Source organism: Oncorhynchus clarkii, chromosome 21, assembly GCF_045791955.1.
Source record: "Oncorhynchus clarkii lewisi isolate Uvic-CL-2024 chromosome 21, UVic_Ocla_1.0, whole genome shotgun sequence".
Lineage (NCBI taxonomy): Eukaryota > Metazoa > Chordata > Actinopteri > Salmoniformes > Salmonidae > Oncorhynchus > Oncorhynchus clarkii.
In genome coordinates this window covers 33,616,380-33,636,364 of record NC_092167.1, presented here as the reverse complement: position 1 = coordinate 33,636,364, position 19,985 = coordinate 33,616,380, and the positions used below count along the sequence as shown (strand labels likewise).

The 19,985-nt window shown below is 44.5% G+C and overlaps 1 protein-coding gene across 8 annotated transcripts in view; it reads left to right on the top strand.

The window, feature by feature from the left end:
- The window catches only part of LOC139378934 (GRB10-interacting GYF protein 1-like), a 36,318-nt gene extending 17,418 nt beyond the window's left edge, over positions 1-18,900 (top strand). For 2 of the 8 annotated variants that reach the window (XM_071121555.1, XM_071121561.1), the window contains 18 exons: positions 352-463; positions 779-993; positions 1,081-1,295; positions 1,433-1,517; positions 1,680-1,901; positions 2,082-2,254; positions 2,429-2,588; positions 3,047-3,264; positions 3,982-4,091; positions 4,828-4,928; positions 5,073-5,146; positions 8,578-8,715; positions 8,948-9,145; positions 9,482-9,675; positions 10,010-10,176; positions 14,436-14,599; positions 16,115-16,162; positions 16,351-16,740. In XM_071121555.1, coding sequence (XP_070977656.1) covers positions 352-463; positions 779-993; positions 1,081-1,295; positions 1,433-1,517; positions 1,680-1,901; positions 2,082-2,254; positions 2,429-2,588; positions 3,047-3,264; positions 3,982-4,091; positions 4,828-4,928; positions 5,073-5,146; positions 8,578-8,715; positions 8,948-9,145; positions 9,482-9,675; positions 10,010-10,176; positions 14,436-14,599; positions 16,115-16,162; positions 16,351-16,587 — 2,831 coding nt within the window. In that variant the 3' untranslated portion in view covers positions 16,588-16,740. Of the gene's footprint in view, positions 1-351; positions 464-778; positions 994-1,080; positions 1,296-1,432; positions 1,518-1,679; positions 1,902-2,081; positions 2,255-2,428; positions 2,589-3,046; positions 3,265-3,981; positions 4,092-4,827; positions 4,929-5,072; positions 5,147-8,577; positions 8,716-8,947; positions 9,146-9,481; positions 9,676-9,929; positions 9,981-10,009; positions 10,177-14,435; positions 14,600-16,114; positions 16,163-16,350; positions 16,741-16,785 lie in introns of those variants that run through there. The other 6 variants (XM_071121558.1, XM_071121560.1, XM_071121557.1 and 3 more) reach the window with 6 other exon arrangements.
- Positions 18,901-19,985: the final 1,085 nt, after the last annotated feature.

The following is a 19,985-nucleotide window of genomic DNA, read 5'->3' as shown; positions in this document are numbered from 1 at the left end:
TGTGGGGGGGGGGGGCGACAAATAGTAACTTTAGGATTTAGGGAAGGTCAGCTGATCCCAGATCTGGCGCTCTGGGTGAATTCTAACCCAATGAAAGGTGCACTGAGCTCAAGCCATAACAACACAGAAGGTAAACAGTTTATTTAAGCCAGACTTGCTTTTATGTGTTTAGCTTTTGTGATCTCATCTGACGTCTGTGATTCCTCTTGGCCCTGTCTAAATAGTCCCTGTCTTACCGCCTGGCTTATGTACTCCCTTTGCTTGCACAGCGTTGTTTGCATATGAATCTCAAGTGTGTCCGGTCTGGTACAGTGAAGGAAATGGCGTGTCTCTGTGTGGTTCTTGTTCTAGGGCGAGGCCGAGGAGAGAGTGGAGGATTCTACCAAAGAAGTATTGAGGAGGGAGAGGTGGGCTTCGGCCGCGGAGCCAGAGAGATCTATCGCAGCCAGAGCTGGGATGACAGGTAAACACTCACTTCCTCTGTCACTACCCTGTCTCTCTCTACTGTTTCACTCCTTCCCCATTTGCCTTGAAATCTGAAATGAAATGGTTAGGATGTGAATGAGAAGCTTATTGGTTACTAAGTAACTGGAGGAGCGATATAAAAAAAAAAATATATATAAAAACAATTATTTTTTTTAGATTTAATTGAAATTGTTGAAGGTGTCCTTAATCCAAGTGACTCATCTTTCAGAAATGACCTTCCCGGCTCAGATAAAGGTAAAGCTTAAAATGTAAGAGTAACTTCTATTTCCCAAGTTTTCCCCTCTTCCTCCAGGGGCGAGAGGCGTTTTGAGAAGCCTGCGCGTGCCAGGGAGGGGGTACGTGTTGGATTAGAGGAGGTGACGGGTGTACCTGTGCCGGGGGTGCCGAGGAAGGACTACACACGGTCTGACAGTGAGAACTGGCGTACCCTCAGAGAGGAGCAGGAGGAAGAGGAAGGGGCCGACCCAGGAGGCAGCTGGAGACTGGCCGGAGCACGTAGATTAGATGGTAGCGCACACGCACACTATTCTGGAGACGTACACACAGCACAGAGGGATGTCACCTTATCTTTCCCTTCATCTCTAACTCTTTCAGACGGAGGCCCAAGGTCTGCAGGCTGGCGGGAGCACGACGGTCCGGTTGAGGGGCGTCGCAGGAAGTTTGAGTTTGACTTCGGCGGAGGTCGCAGGCGGGCCGGGAGCGAAGGGTTAGATGACGACAGAGACGGACTGCCTGAGTGGTGCACTGATGAAGAGGACGGAGAAATGGGCACCTTCGACGCATCCGGCGCTTTCCTTCCCCTATCCAAGGTTGGTGTGTTAGTGTGCATGTGTACAAGGAGGTAGTCTACAAACATGCCTGTCTTTCTGTGTCTAGTTATTCTGTGAATTCAGTTGGTGTGTGACAGTAATACATTTTCAGCTAATTGTGTCTGTCTCTGTCAAAGGATGAGGAGTTTGACTTCCAGGGGATTGAGGAGGAGGAAGAGAGCCTGTCTGGCATGGAGAGGATCATGAATGGAGGACAGAGGGGTGAGAGAGCTGCACTCTTTCTTACTTTTAGTTACTTTTTAATTGATATCTTTATCTCAAAGGTTTATGGGTGTTTTTTAACTCAATCTCTCCTAATTAAAAATAATTTTAACAAACGTTTTATTTTCTGGCCTTTTTTCCCCCTCACTCTCCCCTCTCTAGTTGACGTCAAGGAATCAGCCAGTGACGGGGAGGTGAAGAACAGAACCAGTCCCCCCTCCTCCTCTGCCCCTCCAGCCCTGGGCCTCAACCCCCCCATGCCCCAGCTCTCCCTCACAGTGGCTGAGCTGGAGGCCTCTCAGATGGCCGACAGCCACCCTCTTCCTGCTCCTGCTCCTCTCGCTGTTCCTGTCCCTGCCAAGGCCAGCAAGATGCCAAGTGAAGGTACGAGTGTTCTGTGTTACTCTTTCTTTCTCTCTCTAATGAAGTTTAAATGATTTGAATTTCAAAGACATGTGAAAAAGAGACACCATTTATAGATAGAAATTGTGTGAACACTAGCCATGTTCTCTCTGTGTTTTAACTTCCACTCCTCCCCACTTACTTATTGCTCTGTTGTTGTAGTAGTTCCTGAAGGATCACCAGCAGAGGACTCCACCACCCAGCAGAGCCCCAGCACCTCCTCCAGTCTGCCTTCCCCCCCTCCCTCTGCCTCCTCCTCCTCTGCTGCTACCCACCTCCCCCTGCCACCAGGGGGTGACACCGAGGATGACGATGGCATGAAGCACCTGCAACAGGTAGGAACTCTACTAGTCTGGGGACGGGTTTCCTGAACATATATGAAACCCTGGACTGTAAGGACCTGTAAGACGGATTGTAACATTACAGGGGAAACATTGGTAAGAGTACAGCCTAGATAAGTGATAGTAGTGTTTTATGAACCCCACCTGTCTGTCTTCCTCTGTGTGCAGGAGGCAGAGAAGATGGTGGCGTCCCTGCAGGACACCTCTCTAGAGGAGGAGTGTTTTACCCAGACGCTGCAGGAGAGCAGAAACACAGCCTCCGCCCTGCCCCTCTCCCACGACGCTGCCATGAAGTGGTTCTACAAGGACCCCCAGGCAGAGATCCAGGGTACACACACACAGTCGCAACATACACAGTCGCAACACACACACACTTTCACAACACACACACACAGTCGCAACACACACAGTCACAACATACACACACACACACAGTGACAACATACACACACACACACACACAGTCGCAACACACACACACAGTCGCAACACACACACACACAGTCGCAACACACACACACACACACAGTCGCAACACACACACACACACACAGTCGCAACACACGCACACGCACACAGTCGCAACACACAGTCGCAACATGCGCGCGCGCGCACAGTGGCAGCGCGCACAGTCGCAACATGCGCGTGCACAGTCGCAACATGCACGCACACGTACACAGTCGCAGCATGCGCGCACACACACAGTCGCAACATGCACGCACAGTCGCAACATACATGCACACACACAGTCGCAATTTTTGTGTCACTACTCTCCCTCCCCCGTAGGTCCGTTCACCACCCTGGAGATGTACGAGTGGTTCCAGGCGGGCTACTTCTCCATGTCTCTGCTGGTGAAGAGGGGCTGCGACGAGGGCTTCCAGCCGCTGGGCGACGTCATCAAGATGTGGGGGCGCGTGCCTTTCGCCCCCGGGCCCTCCCCACCGCCCCTGCTGGTGAGACCTCCACCACCGCGCCCGCAGCCGCTGCCACCCCGGGGTCCTGCTGTGAGTGAGGCAGCCTGGGGATGGGGTGGTTTGTGGAGTTTGCTGGAGGGGAAAACAAACGTAGTAGTATTCTGTGTTGATGGCGTGGGGGTGTGTGGAATGTAGAGGGTTTTTGTTCTACGACTACTGTCGAGAGTAGTGTTCAATGCTATAGCCTCTACTTATTTATAGTGTAGTCATCTATTGTTGTATTTGTACAATGGAAGTTGATTCATAAAGCCCTTTTTACATCAGTAAGATGTCACAAAGTGCTTATACAGATACAGATACCCAGCCTAAAACCCCAAACAGCAAGCAAAGCAGCAGGTCCGGGACAAGGTAGAACGTCCGGTAAACAGGTCAGGGTTCCATAGCCTCAGGCAGAACAGTTAACTGGAGCAGCAGCACGACCGAGGAGGACTCTGGGCAGCCAGGAGTCTTCAGCCCAGGTAGTCCTGAGGCATGGTCCTAGGGCTCAGGTCCTCTTAGAGGGAGCATACTTAAATTCACATAGGACACCAGATAAGACAGGAGAATTACACTAGATATAACAGACTGACCCCCCCCAGACTGACCCCCCCCCCAGCATAGATATTGGAGGCTGAGAATTTGGGGGTTTGCTCTTGCTGTGTTTTATGAGATTTGTGTGTGTGTGTGGACATTGAGCTGTGCATGTAGCCTGTATGTTTCTCCTGTGTGTGTGACTGTTCCTGTATTTATCCTGTGTGTTCCTCTCAGGGTAACATGGATCAGGACCGTCTGAAGAAGCAGCAGCAACAGGACTTGGCAGCAGCTGCTCTCTATCAGCAGCTCCAGCAGCAGCAGCAGCTATTCCAGCTCATCAACAGGTACGTCATAGGGAAAAATAACACATTAAGTTTTGTGGAAAATGGAATTGGAACTAAGCAAAGTGGAGCCACTTATCAAGTAAAGGTGTAACAAAATGAAAAGGCTATATCAAAAGAATAATCTTGCAGCTGATATCGGGTTGGAACTACATTTATTTTCCAATCGTTTCATTCTGAATTAGGCCCACAGATTATACCTACGGAGGAGTGGCTTCTACGAATGAACTTTGAATGTTTGAACCTCAGAGAGTTGGCTTAATGTTGGACCAGCTAGCTAGCTAACAAGATTGTGTGTGCAGAGCAGCACCAGAATTTAAATAACACGTCTTTTTGTAGTTAATAAATCCAATGTAAAACATAACTGGCATTGAAAAGTTTAATCCATTCTTCTCTAATAAAACATTTCTCTCCCTTATTTTGGAGTCACACTTGTAACGTCAGTAGGCTTCTAGACTATGCTTTGAAAGGAGAGGGACAAGTTGCCTACGCACACACACTAGCAATGCTTTTTGTGGGACTGAAGAAAAAATGCCCAGAACCTAAAATACGTTATTAATCTGTTACCATTCTTTTAAAATAACGGTTCTGTTCTGGAACAGTACAGATCACTTTCGTTCCCTGTTCTGATTCTGTTCCTCAAAAAATGTCAGTCTTTTCCGGTTCCCGGTTCCAACCCGTTTGGTAAGCATTTCCCTTGCAGTTTCCATGTTTTACAAGTCTCGCTTTTTTGTCCTAGGTGTGGAGAACAGGGTATGATGCCTTCAGTGAACAGGTCGATGTCAGTGCCAGATACAGGGTCCATGTGGGACATGCATACCTCAGCTTCACAGCAATCAGGTACACAGACGCTGTGTGCATACGTATACATTCATCAATCAATGTCAGTGCTTGTGAATTTTTTGCTCACTGCCACAGTATAGAGTGGGATGACTTTCCAACACTCTCTTATCCCCCTCCCCTCTCTCTCTTCTGTCCATGCAGGCGGTGAAGCCAGTTTATGGGACTTAACAATGAATTCTTCAACTCAGGGTCCAACACTCGAACAGCTTCAGAAGGTGAGTGCTGGCGCCCTCTGGCTGTGGGAACCTAGTAACACACCGTTGTAGATTTCCACATAAATTGATGTGACTGACCGCCTGGATTCGGTTTTATGTAGCAACATTTGAAATTGTGTTTTTCATATTGGATAAAAGAGACAGACAGAAAATGGTACATCATCCACTGCAGTTGGGGAACAATGGGAATGTAATTCTGCTTTGAAAGTTGCTAAACTTGTAACCCCGCTTTTGAGAGAATGGCCCTTGAATATTTTGGTACACCTACTGAAGAGCTCTTTGTCTTCACTCATTCAGCATCGTTTACACGCTCTAAAGCCTTAGCCCCACCCATCTCTTTAAGGATTCCCATATGAGGCCATGTGCTAAACAGAGGGAGTAGTGTAGTTAACAGCCAAAGATATCAAGACTAAAACTGTTTAAAAAAAAAAAAAAAAGTAGCCAGGTGAAAATGTACTATCTAATCCTTGGCCTATATCCTAATCTGATTTTGGTGCAAGTCATGTTGTTCACATTACCGTTTCTGGTAAACACACACTATTTCAAATCAAGTCTAAGTTTATTTGTCACATGTACAGGACACAGAAGGTGTAAACGGTACAGTGAAATGGTTACTTACATAGTCGCAATATCAAAAACAGTGTCTAGATAAAAATGATTTGTATAAATATTTTTATAATTATTACATGACGCCATCCCACACTCAATTGTCTAAATTGACGGGTCATGTGAAAGAAATGCTATAACCACCCCAAAACAACATCTAGATAAGTGGATGGGTCACTTGTCACGTTCATAAAATACAATAGATGGCTGTAATCACACCTGGCTAACTTGATGAGTAATGTAATCATCTGTCGAAGTGGAGTCTTTGTTTAGACACGTAGCTAGCTAAACAATGACCCGGCATAATCCCAACTCCTACTACTACCAATACAAACATTGTCCTCGCTGCAGTATGAATCTGCAGGTAACTTAAGCTAACCAACTAGGTTCAATGTTAGCAAGCTAAAATTAGGCTATAACTAGCGATTAAAAATTGATTTCTGATTCAAATAATATTACTACACAGATCATACACGTAACGTTAGCTAGCGAGCCGGCCAGCTAACGTTCACTAGCTTGCTAACAGTACGCTTTTAACTTGCAGCTAGACTCTTACATGGATGAACGCTTCATGGTAGACTGGAACCATTTAACTCAGTTTTGTTTGGCCAGCGTTGTGTCAAGTCACTCCGGTTCACACTGCAGAAAGTAGCCCATCACTTTTTTTCCTACTGATCTGTATATAGCACCTGCTAAGTTCAGGGGCATTAACGTTGTTGAGAAAAGTAGCACAACTTTTATAGTTCTTGATGGCTAAAGTTATATCTTTCAAAAACGCTGCAGTAGAAAGGACTATCAACATACACTGAGCAGCTCACGTTATAGACAGAAGCATGCTACATGGAAGACCAATCGAAACTCATCTCCCGGGAAGGTCCAGCCCAGCCATTATCTCAGCTAATCATGGCTAGCGGGAAGATTCCCGTCTTTCCTCGGCTACACCAACTAAGCTTGTAATGAAACAATTGTATTTACAGATGGAATTCATTTTTGTTATGAGGACACATGAATTTTCACATGTTCCAGAAGGCATTTCTGCCCCCCAAAAACAAATTTTTCTAAAAAAAAAATAAAGACGTTCAAATGCCTCTCCTGTGAAGTAGTGACATCCGACATACGCCTAGCTTCCTGAAATGGGTCACATACAGTACTAGTCAAAAGTTTGGTCACACCAACTCATCCAAGTCTTTCTTTTGACTATTTTCTACATTGTAGAGTAATAGTGACGACATCAAAACTATCAAATAACACATATGGAATCATGTAACCCAAAAAGTGTTCAACAAATCAAAATAAGTTTTATATTTGAGATTCTTCAAAGTAGCCACTCTTTGCCTTGATGACAACTTTGCACACTCTTGGCATTCTCTCAACCAGCTTCATGTCACCTTTACCTGTCATCAACGCAAAGGGTGGCTACTTTGAAGAATCTCAAATATAAAATATATTTTGAGTTGTTTAACACTTTGGTACTATGTAGAAAATAGTAAAAAATAAAGAAAAACCCTTGAATGAGTAGGTGTGTCCAAACCTTTGACTGGTACTGTACATCAAAATGAGGATATCTTGGAACCAAGAGTCTTTCAGTCTCTGAATTCAGCTGGCATGTCTACACTGGATTCTGAAACTATAAAAGACCCCATCCCCTTTTCCACATTTAGCTATGTTACAGCCTTTATTTCTGAAATGAATTACATAAAACAAATTCCTCAACAATTTACACACAACAACCCATCATGACAAAGTGAAAACAGGTTTTTAGACATTTTTGCAAATTTATTTACAAATAAATAACTGAAATACCTTAGGTTTGAAAAACCTTTGCTATGAGACTCAAAATTGAGCTTATGTATGTCCTGTTGATCATCCTTGAGATGTTTCTACAACTTGATTGGAGTCCACCTGTGGTAAATTCAGTTGATTGGACATGATTTGGAGATTCTCTGGTCTGATGTAACCAAGATTGAACTCTTTAGACTGAATGCCAAGTGACACGTCTGGAGGAAACCTGGCACCATCCTTACGGTGAAGCATGGTGGTGGCAGTTTCATGCTGTGGGGATGTTTTTCAGCGGCAGGGACTGGGAAACTACTCAGGATTAAGGGAAGGATGAACGGAGCAAAGTACAGAGATCCTTGATGAAAACCTGCTCCAGAGCCCTCAGGACCTCCAACTGGGACGAAGGTTCACCTTCCAACAGGACAACAACTCTAAGCACAAAGCCAAGACCCACAGGAGTGGCTTCGGGACAAGTCTCTGAATGTCCTTTAGTGGCCCAGCCAGAGCCTGGACTTGAACCTGATCTAACATCTCTGGAGAGACTTGAAAATAGCTGTGCAGCAACCCTCCTCATCTGACCTGACAGATCTTGAGAGGATCTGCAGAGAAAAATGGGAGAATTTCCCCAAATACAGGCGGGCCAGGGTTGCAGCGTCGTACCCAATAAGACTCAAGGCCGTAATCACTGCCAAAGGTGCTTCAATGAAGTACTGAGTAAATGGTTTGAATACTTATGTAAATGTGATTATGTTTTAGTTTATTTGTAAATAAAACCTGTTTTTACTTTGTCATTATGTGGATTGATGAGGGGGAAAAAAGCCAGATTTAATCCATTTTAGAATAAGGCTGTAACTTAACAAAATGTGGAAAAGTCAAGGGGTCTGAATACTTTCCAAACACTGTATATTCTGGCCCTTTTTTCTAAAACATTTTTCGATTAGGGGTATTTTTCCCATGGAAAAACCTAACAAGCAAAAATGTGTTGAAATAGTTCAGTCTGTATTGACCTAGTGGTCTTCCACATTGACCTCTGACCCCTATGGCAGCTCCAGCAGGAGAGGAGGGAGGCTGAACTCAGGACGAAGCGCGAAGAGGAGGAGCAGCGCAAGAGGAGAGAGGAGAAAAGGAGGCAGCAGGAGGAGCAGAAGAGGAGGGAGGAGGAGGAGATCTTCAGACGCAAACAGGTGAGTACAATGTTAGAGCTGATGAAATCGGAAGATTTTACCTGAACTGTTTCAGAGGGTGTTGAGTACTTTGACATGTTTTTTTATTTTAATTGTATTTTTCTTGATAGTGTCTTGATAGTGTGTGGGGGGAGGCTATAATGCATGTCTATCTATCTTTGGATTTCCATCCTATCTTGTACATAAAGTACCCTCACGCTGTGTGTGTGTGTGTTTCTCCCCTCCCCTCCAGTGTCGCCAGCAGCAGGAGCTAATCATGAAGCTGCTCCAGCAGGCCCCTCAGCAGGGCTCAGGCTCTGGGGTGGGGTCTGGCTGGGGAACTGGGGGCCTCAACAAGCCAGGGGCCAAGGGCCTCAGTCTGCTGGACATGCAGGAAGCCGAGAGGCTTCTCAAACAGCAGCAGAGAGCCCAGCAGCAACAGAGGGAACGCGTGAGTAGTTACTAAAACACACACACAGATAAGACCGCAAAGTAGTATAATAGCATATGCGCACACATGTACAGTGTTCTTCAGAGTTTCTGGGATTCACTCGGCTTAAGACCACTCGAATAGGAAGCCACAGACTGTGCAAGCACAAACATGTCATCCAAAGAATGGGAAGAATGAGACCGAGTGCTGACACTCCCACATACAGCACTCACAATGAGAGGCTGTGGAAATGCTTGTAGGCACGGTACAATGCATTATTATCACATTGGATGCTTTCTGTTGGTTCCTTGTCCACTCTGGTCTAATATTGTTGTTCCATCTCCTCTCTCTCCTCAGCATCAAGGCATGTCCATGGGTCAGTGGGGGGACGGAGGTGCTGTCCCAGGGGGCCTGTGGGGAGGCGGAGGGGGGATGGAGGGTAAGGCTGGAGGCGGAGGGGCCATGGGTCTGTGGGAGGAGGCGGTGAAGAACCAGTCCAGAGGTGGCAGCATGCAGGGTCTGAAGAACAGCCGCAGCAGCCCCTCACTCAGGTAGATGAGAACAACACCTCTCAGTAGAGCTCTCGCTATACATGCACCCGAAAGCCTTGATCTCACTCTCCCTCTTTCTCTCTCCCTGTCTGTCCTATTTGCTCCCTTGTCGTCGCCCCCCCCCCCCCCCCCCCCCGAACTTTCTCCAACTTGATCTATATTCAAACGCTCACTGAGTTTTTGTGTGCGCTTTAATGTCTCTCCTTGGGTGCCGTGTGTATTTAAATACCCCCTCACTCTGTCCTTGTGAGCAGTAAATGGTTTATGTGACTGTCGGTATGTTTGCGTGTGTATTTAACCCACCCCCCCACCCCCACCCTCTCCCTCCCTGTAGTGAGCAGTATATGTTAAGTCGTAGGAAGCAGCGTACGGATGAGGAGGACAAGCTGCTGAAGCTGCTGCAGGGCATCAAGACGCCTCAGGACGGGTTCACCACCTGGTGTGAACAGATGCTGCATGCCCTCAACACCCAAGCCAACAACACCTCTTCCCCACTGGACGGTAAGAACCTTGACCTCTTTCTGTTACTCCCCCCACCACCACCACCACCACCACCACCACCTCCTAACCCTCAACACCACCTACACTGGACGTTAAGAGACAGTTACCTCCCTCCGTCACTCCCTTCACCTCCTAACACCCAAGCCTACAACTCCTCCTCCCAACGGGACGGTAAAACACACCTTCTGTAACTCCTTAGCTCTTCCTATGATGTCACAACTCCTCCTCCCAACGGGATGGTAAAACACACCTTCTGTAACTCCTTAGCTCTTCCTATGATGTCACAACTCCTCCCAACGGGACGGTAAAACACATCTTCTGTAACTCCTTAGCTCTTCCTATGATGTCACAACTCCTCCCAACGGGACGGTAAAACACACCTTCTGTAACTCCTTAGCTCTTCCTATGATGTCACAACTCCTCCCAACGGGACGGTAAAACACACCTTCTGTAACTCCTTAGCTCTTCCTATGATGTCACAACTCCTCCCAACGGGACGGTAAAACACACCTTCTGTAACTCCTTAGCTCTTCCTATGATGTCACAACTCCTCCTCCCAACGGGACGGTAAAACACACCTTCTGTAACTCCTTAGCTCTTCCTATGATGTCACAACTCCTCCCAACGGGACGGTAAAACACACCTTCTGTAACTCCTTAGCTCTTCCTATGATGTCACAACTCCTCCTCCCAACGGGACGGTAAAACACACCTTCTGTAACTCCTTAGCTCTTCCTATGATGTCACAACTCCTCCCAACGGGACGGTAAAACACACCTTCTGTAACTCCTTAGCTCTTCCTATGATGTCACAACTCCTCCCAACGGGACGTTAAAACACACCTTCTGTAACTCCTTAGCTCTTCCTATGATGTCACAACTCCTCCCAACGGGACGGTAAAACACACCTTCTGTAACTCCTTAGCTCTTCCTATGATGTCACAACTCCTCCCAACGGGACGGTAAAACACACCTTCTGTAACTCCTTAGCTCTTCCTATGATGTCACAACTCCTCCCAACGGGACGGTAAAACACACCTTCTGTAACTCCTTAGCTCTTCCTATGATGTCACAACTCCTCCTCCCAACGGGACGGTAAAACACACCTTCTGTAACTCCTTAGCTCTTCCTATGATGTCACAACTCCTCCTCCCAACGGGACGGTAAAACACACCTTCTGTAACTCCTTAGCTCTTCCTATGATGTCACAACTCCTCCCAACGGGACGGTAAAACACACCTTCTGTAACTCCTTAGCTCTTCCTATGATGTCACAACTCCTCCTCCCAACGGGACGGTAAAACACACCTTCTGTAACTCCTTAGCTCTTCCTATGATGTCACAACTCCTCCCAACGGGACGGTAAAACACACCTTCTGTAACTCCTTAGCTCTTCCTATGATGTCACAACTCCTCCCAACGGGACGGTAAAACACACCTTCTGTAACTCCTTAGCTCTTCCTATGATGTCACAACTCCTCCCAACGGGACGGTAAAACACACCTTCTGTAACTCCTTAGCTCTTCCTATGATGTCACAACTCCTCCCAACGGGACGGTAAAACACACCTTCTGTAACTCCTTAGCTCTCCCTATGATGTCACAACTCCTCCTCCCAACGGGACGGTAAAACACACCTTCTGTAACTCCTTAGCTCTTCCTATGATGTCACAACTCCTCCCAACGGGACGGTAAAACACACCTTCTGTAACTCCTTAGCTCTTCCTATGATGTCACAACTCCTCCTCCCAACGGGACGGTAAAACACACCTTCTGTAACTCCTTAGCTCTCCCTATGATGTCACAACTCCTCCTCCCAACGGGACGGTAAAACACACCTTCTGTAACTCCTTAGCTCTTCCTATGATGTCACAACTCCTCCCAACGGGACGGTAAAACGCACCTTCTGTAACTCCTTAGCTCTTCCTATGATGTCACAACTCCTCCCAACGGGACGGTAAAACACACCTTCTGTAACTCCTTAGCTCTTCCTATGATGTCACAACTCCTCCTCCCAACGGGACGGTAAAACACACCTTCTGTAACTCCTTAGCTCTTCCTATGATGTCACAACTCCTCCCAACGGGACGGTAAAACACACCTTCTGTAACTCCTTAGCTCTTCCTATGATGTCACAACTCCTCCCAACGGGACGGTAAAACACACCTTCTGTAACTCCTTAGCTCTCCCTATGATGTCACAACTCCTCCCAACGAGACGGTAAAACACACCTTCTGTAACTCCTTAGCTCTTCCTATGATGTCACAACTCCTCCCAACGGGACGGTAAAACACACCTTCTGTAACTCCTTAGCTCTTCCTATGATGTCACAACTCCTCCTCCCAACGGGACAGTAAAACACATCTTCTGTAACTCCTTAGCTCTTCCTATGATGTCACAACTCCTCCTCCCAACAGGACGGTAAAACACACCTTCTGTAACTCCTTAGCTCTTCCTATGATGTCACAACTCCTCCTCTCCTCTGGACTTGGAACTCTTCCACCGTTCCCCTCCTTTTCCCCTGAGACCGTCACCACCTAACCCGAACGGTCGTCCTCTTCGCTGGATGGGAAACACTCGCAACCCTGCTGTCTATGCTTTCACCTCTCCTCTCCCTCACTCTCTAAATCCCCCGAACTCTTATCTACATGACTTTTGCCTTTTGTCCATAATACATTTTGGGAACACTTTACTTGACACCCAGTGTCATAACACATTATGACAGTCATAACCATGTCAAAACAGTTGTCATAACCTGTTATAACACTGCCATGGCACATATATTTAGACCTGTAGTTATTTTATGGCTGGTTATGACACCTACATAAATGTCATTACCTACCACGCTAGTTATTTTATGGCTGGTTATGACACCTACATAAATGTCAATACCTACCACGCTAGTTATTTTATGGCTGGTTATGACACCTACATAAATGTCAATACCTACCACGCTGGTTATTTTATGGCTGGTTATGACACCTACATAAATGTCATGACCTACCACGCTAGTTATTTTATGGCTGGTTATGACACCTACATAAATGTCAATACCTACCACGCTAGTTATTTTATGGCTGGTTATGACACCTACATAAATGTCAATACCTACCACGCTAGTTATTTTATGGCTGGTTATGACACCTACATAAATGGCAATACCTACCACGCTAGTTATTTTATGGCTGGTTATGACACCTACATAAATGACATTACCTACCACGCTAGTTATTTTATGGCTGGTTATGACACCTACATAAAAGTCATTACCTACCACGCTAGTTATTTTATGGCTGGTTATGACACCTACATAAATGTCATTACCTACCACGCTAGTTATTTTATGGCTGGTTATGACACCTACATAAATGTCAATACCTACCACGCTAGTTATTTTATGGCTGGTTATGACACCTACATAAATGTCATTACCTACCACGCTGGTTATTTTATGGCTGGTTATGACACCTACATAAATGTCAATACCTACCACGCTGGTTATTTTATGGCTGGTTATGACACGGACTTAAGTGTCAATACCTACCAAACCTACCACACAAGACAAAACATTCCATCACACCATAGCCTACATGTCAACAGTATGTTTGTTTATATATAAAAAATAAATACAAATTTACCATATTAAATTATCATTCTAATTGCGCACACGTTGATGTCAGACATGCACCCACCCCAGTGCTCTGTTGCTGATGACTGGGATGAATGCAGGAGCGAGTTTCAGGAGCAGGACAAGACTCTGTTTGACTGATGACTGATATAAGGGCCTGTCCGTGACCATCACAACATGGTTGTGATGGTCACAATGCTTCTTGACAGTGTCGTAAAGGTGTGTTTTCTTTGTCCAAGGTAACAGACACAGGATGGTCACAATGCTTCTTGACAGTGTCGTAAAGGTGTGTTTTCGACAGGTCATTTAAAATATGATGGATAACAAAAACGTGACTAAATAATTCATTACAACAACAAAGGATTTAAGAAATGAACTTTCAAACGAAAGGAAACTTCTTGGCAGGGGGAAAACTAATTAGAATGAATGTGGGTTTTGCCACTATGAAGGTGTTATAACCAGCCATAAAATAATGCAATATGTCACAACAGGTACAAATATATGGGTCATGAGTGTTGTGACAAGTTATGTCATATTGTGACATGGTTATGACCGCTACTTTTCTCTCTCACATCTGTTCTAATCTGTGTCAATCGTGTGTGTGTGTGTGTGTGTGTGTGTGTGTGTGTCTATAGTGTCCACCATCGTGGCGTACCTGAAGGAGGTAGAGTCTCCCTACGAGGTGTTGGACTTTATCTGCTCCTACCTGGGAGACACCATGGAAGCCAAAGAGTTCGCCAAGCAGTTCCTGGAGCGCCGTGCCAAACAGAAACAGAACCAGAAGAGGCAGCAGGAGCAGGTGTGTGGTTGTCTGTCTGTCTGCCTCCGATGAAGTGTTATGATGATGGAAGTGTGTCCGTGGTTCAAGTATATTAGTGTGTGTGATGACTAGAGGTCGACTGATTATGATTTTTCAACACCGATACCGATTTTATTGGAGGACCAAAGAAAGCCGATACCGATTAATCGGCCGAATTGTCTTCTTTCTTTTTTTTTATTACATTTTTTATTATTATTTTTTATATATATATATATATATATATATATATATATGACAATTACAACAATACTGAATGAACAATGAACACTTTTATTTTAACTTAATATAATACATAAATGAAATAAAATTAATTTAGTCTCGAATAAATAATAATATGAATTATGACGCGTCAAATATTTCTCTCTATACATTTGTATTTCATCTACCTTTGACTACTGGATGTTCTTATAGGAACTTTAGTATTGCCAGCCTAATCTCGGGAGTTGATAGGCTTGAAGTCATAAACAGCGCTGTGCTTCAAGCATTGCTAAGAGCTGCTGGCAAACGAAGTAAAGTGCTTTTTGAATGAATGCTTATGAGCCTGCTGCTGCCTTCCACCACTCAGTTAGATATCAAATCATAGACTTAATTATAATATAATAAACACAGAAATATGAGCCTTTGTTCCTTAATATGGCCAAACCCGGAAACTATCATTTTGAAAACAAAATGTTTATTCTTTCAGTGAAATACGGAACCGTTCCGTATTTTATCGAACGGGTGGCAACCCTAAGTCCAAATATTGCTGTTACATTGCACAACCTTCAATGTTATGTCATAATTATGGCAAATTCTGGCAAATTAATTACGGTCTTTGTTAGGAAGAAATGGTCTTCACACAGTTCGCAACGAGCCAGGCGGCCCAAACTGCTGCATATACCCTGACTCTGCTTGCACAGAACGCAAGAGAAGTGACACAAATTCCCTAGTTTAATATTGCCTACTAACATGAATTTATTTTAACTAAATATGCAGGTTTAAAAATATACATTTCTGTGAATTGATTTTAAGAAAGGCATTCATGTTTATTGTTAGGTACATTTGTGCAACGATTGTGCTTTTGTTAAATCATCACCCGTTTGGTGTAGTTGAAGTAGGCTGTGATTCGATGATAAATTAACAGGCACCTCTTTTTGATTATATGCAACGCAGGACAAGCTAGTTAACTACACATGGTTGATGATATTACTAGGTTAACTAGTGATTATGTGAAGATTGATTGCTTTTTATGAGAAGTTTAATGCTAGCTAGCAACTTGCCTAGGCGCCTTGCAGCCACAAGGTCCTTTTGATGCTGCACTCGCGTAACAGGTGGTCAGCCTGCCACGCAGTCTCCTCATGGATTGCAATGTAACCGTCCATAATCGCCGTCCAAAAAGGCTGACTACCGATTATCGGTCAACCTCTAGTGATGACGTCTGTATGTGCCCTGCCCTGTCTCAGTGCATAGCATATTGTATTCGTTTTGATCTCCTACCGTCCTGTCTCCACTTAGCTATCAAAGGAAGTAGCAGGGCTGACCATGAACAACTTCCCTCTGCAGGTAAGACCTTTCTCTCTATTACGACTGGGCACAGTGGATACAAATCTAAAACATGTCCTTGATTCCTCACGTCCTCTCACCTCTTTCTCAGAGAAGAGGTGGGAACAAGGAGAGAGGATGTAAGGAATCAAGGAAAGACTCCCAGTGTGTCTTTCCTCTCTGTACCTCATTGGATTCCTCTTCTCCAGGACTCCATGCGGGGCGTGAACCCCAGCGCACTGCAGTCTATGTTCCAGGCGGCCCACATGGCTAAGGGAGGGATGTACGATGCCCAGGGGGGCATGAAGAAGAAGAAACAGCCCGTGATGCTGCAGTCTGACCCCAGCATCCTAGGTAAGACATGTCCTCCTCAACTCATTCACACTTACGACTTATTGCACACTTGTTACAAACGTATCACTTCACAATGTATCACCTCAGTATGATCTGTCACCACCCAGCTCTGGAGAAATCGGCAAACCTGCCTGGTGGATGTTCTCTTCGGCTGCTCATAGATCTGGGTCATAACTGATTGAGTTGCTCGATGCCTTCTCTAAATTGCTCTCCTCCCGCATCCACCTGTGCCGCCTCCTTTTCCCTTTCTCTCCCCCATTTCTTTCTTTCGTTCTCCCCCTCCTCTTCAGGCTACTCGTTCCACAACGCGGGCGAGCGTCTGAGCCTAAATGAGATGGAGATGGTGGAGGATTACTGATCCAGATCTGATCAGCAGCGGCAATAGCTACTACCTGAGGCCTTCTGTCTACTAATCAGACAAACCTGATGACGAATGTGCACTGCTAGGGGATGGGGGGGGGGGGGGGGGGGTCGTATGGGGACAGGAAGGAGAGGATTGTTTCACTGCCCCCCCCCCAACAAAAAAAAAGAGTAGGGCTCCTCTTCTTAAATCGTTCACTTGAGTGGGTGGATGAGGTGAAAGGGGGTGTGATGGGTATCCCTTGGCACTTGTAAGACTAAGCACCTTAAACTGAACTAATGCACTTTATTATTAAGTTAGAATCATTTTTTTTATGAATACAGAATCGGGGTGTGTGTGTGTGTGTTGAATCTACACGCAATGCCGTATGTATACACGTGAAAATCTGAACTGGAAGGGTGAGGTGAATGGTTGGTGGGATAGGCTCACTGGGAGGGGAACTCAAAGGTAGAGGGGACCTTTTATTTTGAAACCTTATCAGAAAAACCAATCTTTTCTTTAAAGACAAACACTGTTGTTTTTTTTGTTTTTTTTAAGACAATACATTTATATAAAAAGTAAAGCTATTACAAAAAAATGGATACAAAGAAAACTTGAAGATTTGCACTTGTGTTAAAAAAGATAAAATAAAAAAACAAATGAGGTTAGGTATAGAGATTAATATTTTGTGTGTGTGTGTGTGAGGGCTGCTGTGTATCAGAAACATACTAGTCTGCACAATGTATATATTTTTTCCGTTGCTTACCAAGATGTACGTCATTTGGTTCAAATTAGATACATTTTTTATTTTTCTTTCATGAGTAGAACGTCTGTCCTCTTGTACAGAGGGACTTTCTTTGAATACTTGTGTGTGAGACCGAGAGTGAAAGGGCAATCCCACAACACATTCTTCCTCTCACCAGCTCGTCATCCCCAGATAGACGTAGTGGAAACACATACATTTGTAGAGGAGGATTATGGCTTTATGTTGTTGACCACCACTTGTTTTTTTTGTTTTTTTTTTCTGTGTGATTTTGGAGTATGGGCTATACCCCTGCCCTGCGGTCTTCTCTCAGCCACGGTCTCTCAGCCTCTGTGAGGTTTCAAACAGACAGTGGTAAGGATCTTTAGTGTGTGTGTGTGTGTGTGTGTGTACGCCTGTGTCTTTACTAATCATAGGAAAGAAGTGATCCCTACAGGTACTTACTTATCTGTGTGTGTGTGTGTGTGTGTATATGCATGCACATTTTTGCCTTAGAACTCTGAAAGGGTGAATGGGAGGGAATGTTCAATGACCATTGAGACATTAACTACTTTTGAGTGTACTGTGATAAGTTAAAGGAGAATTGAACTATTTTTAGGGACCTAATCTTTATTTTTCATGTAAATGGCATGTTATTAGAAAGGGTCCAGACGACATTTTTTTGCAATTTCATTTGGTTTTGAGAAACTTACCCAGAAGCGATCGACTTCCTGGGCCTCATTCTGGAGTTCCAGGACATCCAAAAACATGAAAAACGGCAGAGCGTTTCTGTTTGTAAAAGGATGTTTTTGGAGCCTTTTCATGTTTTTTGGATGCCCCGGAACTCCAGGCTCGAGAAGTCAATCCCTGCCGGGGTACATTTTTCAAAACCAAGTGAAATTGCAAAAAGAAGGGTCTGTAAACTTTGTATAACATTCCATTTACATCCAAAATAAAGATGAGGTTCTTAATGAAATTATCTTAAGCGCTCTGCACAGTCAATGTGCATGTCAGTCATGTATCCTAATATTTCTAGTATAGCCTGGGGATGAAGATGACTCTTCTTCTTTGTAAGGTTAGTCCGGTTTAGTTTTCCTGGGACGTGATCACGTTGCCTTGTCGGCTTTCTTTAACTTGCGTGTGAAAGGTGTTGAGTTTCAGATTCTGCTCAAAACAATTGTCATCAAACTGTCTGTGTACAGGACGGGATGTTAGCATATTTGTGTTACTTATTGTTGTTGCTATTGATAATGATGGTGGTGACTTTTTTTCTGAATATAAATGAACATTTTATATATGAATATATACAAAGAAAAAAAAAAAGATTTGGACTAAGATTATGATAAGCACTTGGGGCTGCTTTTTTTTTCTTCATTTGTTTTTGTTTCATTACCGCCATGTGAAGTGCGTTTTGTTATTTCTTTCTTAAGAAAACTTTGAATGTATTCCCCCCCCCCCTCCCCCCTCCCCCCCCAAAAAAAGACAAAATGTGATGATACCGGATATAATTTCAACAACAACAACAAAACTCAGATTGAAGATGTCTTTCACCTTTTCTGTTTTACTCCGAGGAAGAACTCGGGATGGCTACAGTTGATCCCACTGCCTCTGCAATCCTGTTCTTACAAAAACAATATTACTATGAGAAATAAAATAGACTATTTTCTATTCCTGACTGGATTTTTGGTTGTTTACAAAACACAGATTTCTGTGGGTGCAGTTTTTTTGTGTAGGGGTGGGGTTTTGCGAGTGTGCTTCTGCAATATGGACGTTCATTGGCGTACATTGTTTTTGGCGGGAGGAGGAGGGACATCACAATGTGACGGACAAGATCCTTGCCCTTTGACCCTTTAGTGGGCATGGCTCTTTGGAATTGACTGATCCTCAAGGAGCGCAGGAGAAAGAATTCAACAACAAAGTTAGTCTGTTTTTTTGGGTTTTGGGGGAGTTCATTATTAGTGTGTCTTCCGGTTTCATTTAGTTACTTTTTTGTTGTTGAACTGCCTATCTTAACTAGTAACAAGTACTGAAAGAAGTATAAAGCTTAAACAAAAAGCAGGGCACAGCAGAGGTGTTTTTGGTACTTCGACCAGGAATAAAGGAAACAACAATATCATCGCTTTAATAGGAGAGAAAAAATGCCCTGGAGTGAAATTGTGGAGTTTTATTTTTTATCCACCAACGTAAAAGAGACAGATGGACAAACCTTTGAGGGGTGGATGAGAATAAAGGACATTTGAAGATTTTGTAAAACTGTACATACATGATGTTGACCTCATCTACCATTGCATTTGATTGGACTGTGTCAGCAGCATATCTTACTTTTTATCATTATACTTTTTTAAGGGGGCTCAGGGTGTGCAGTGGTAGTGTATTAACCCTGCAATGAGGGGAAATGAAAGGGTACC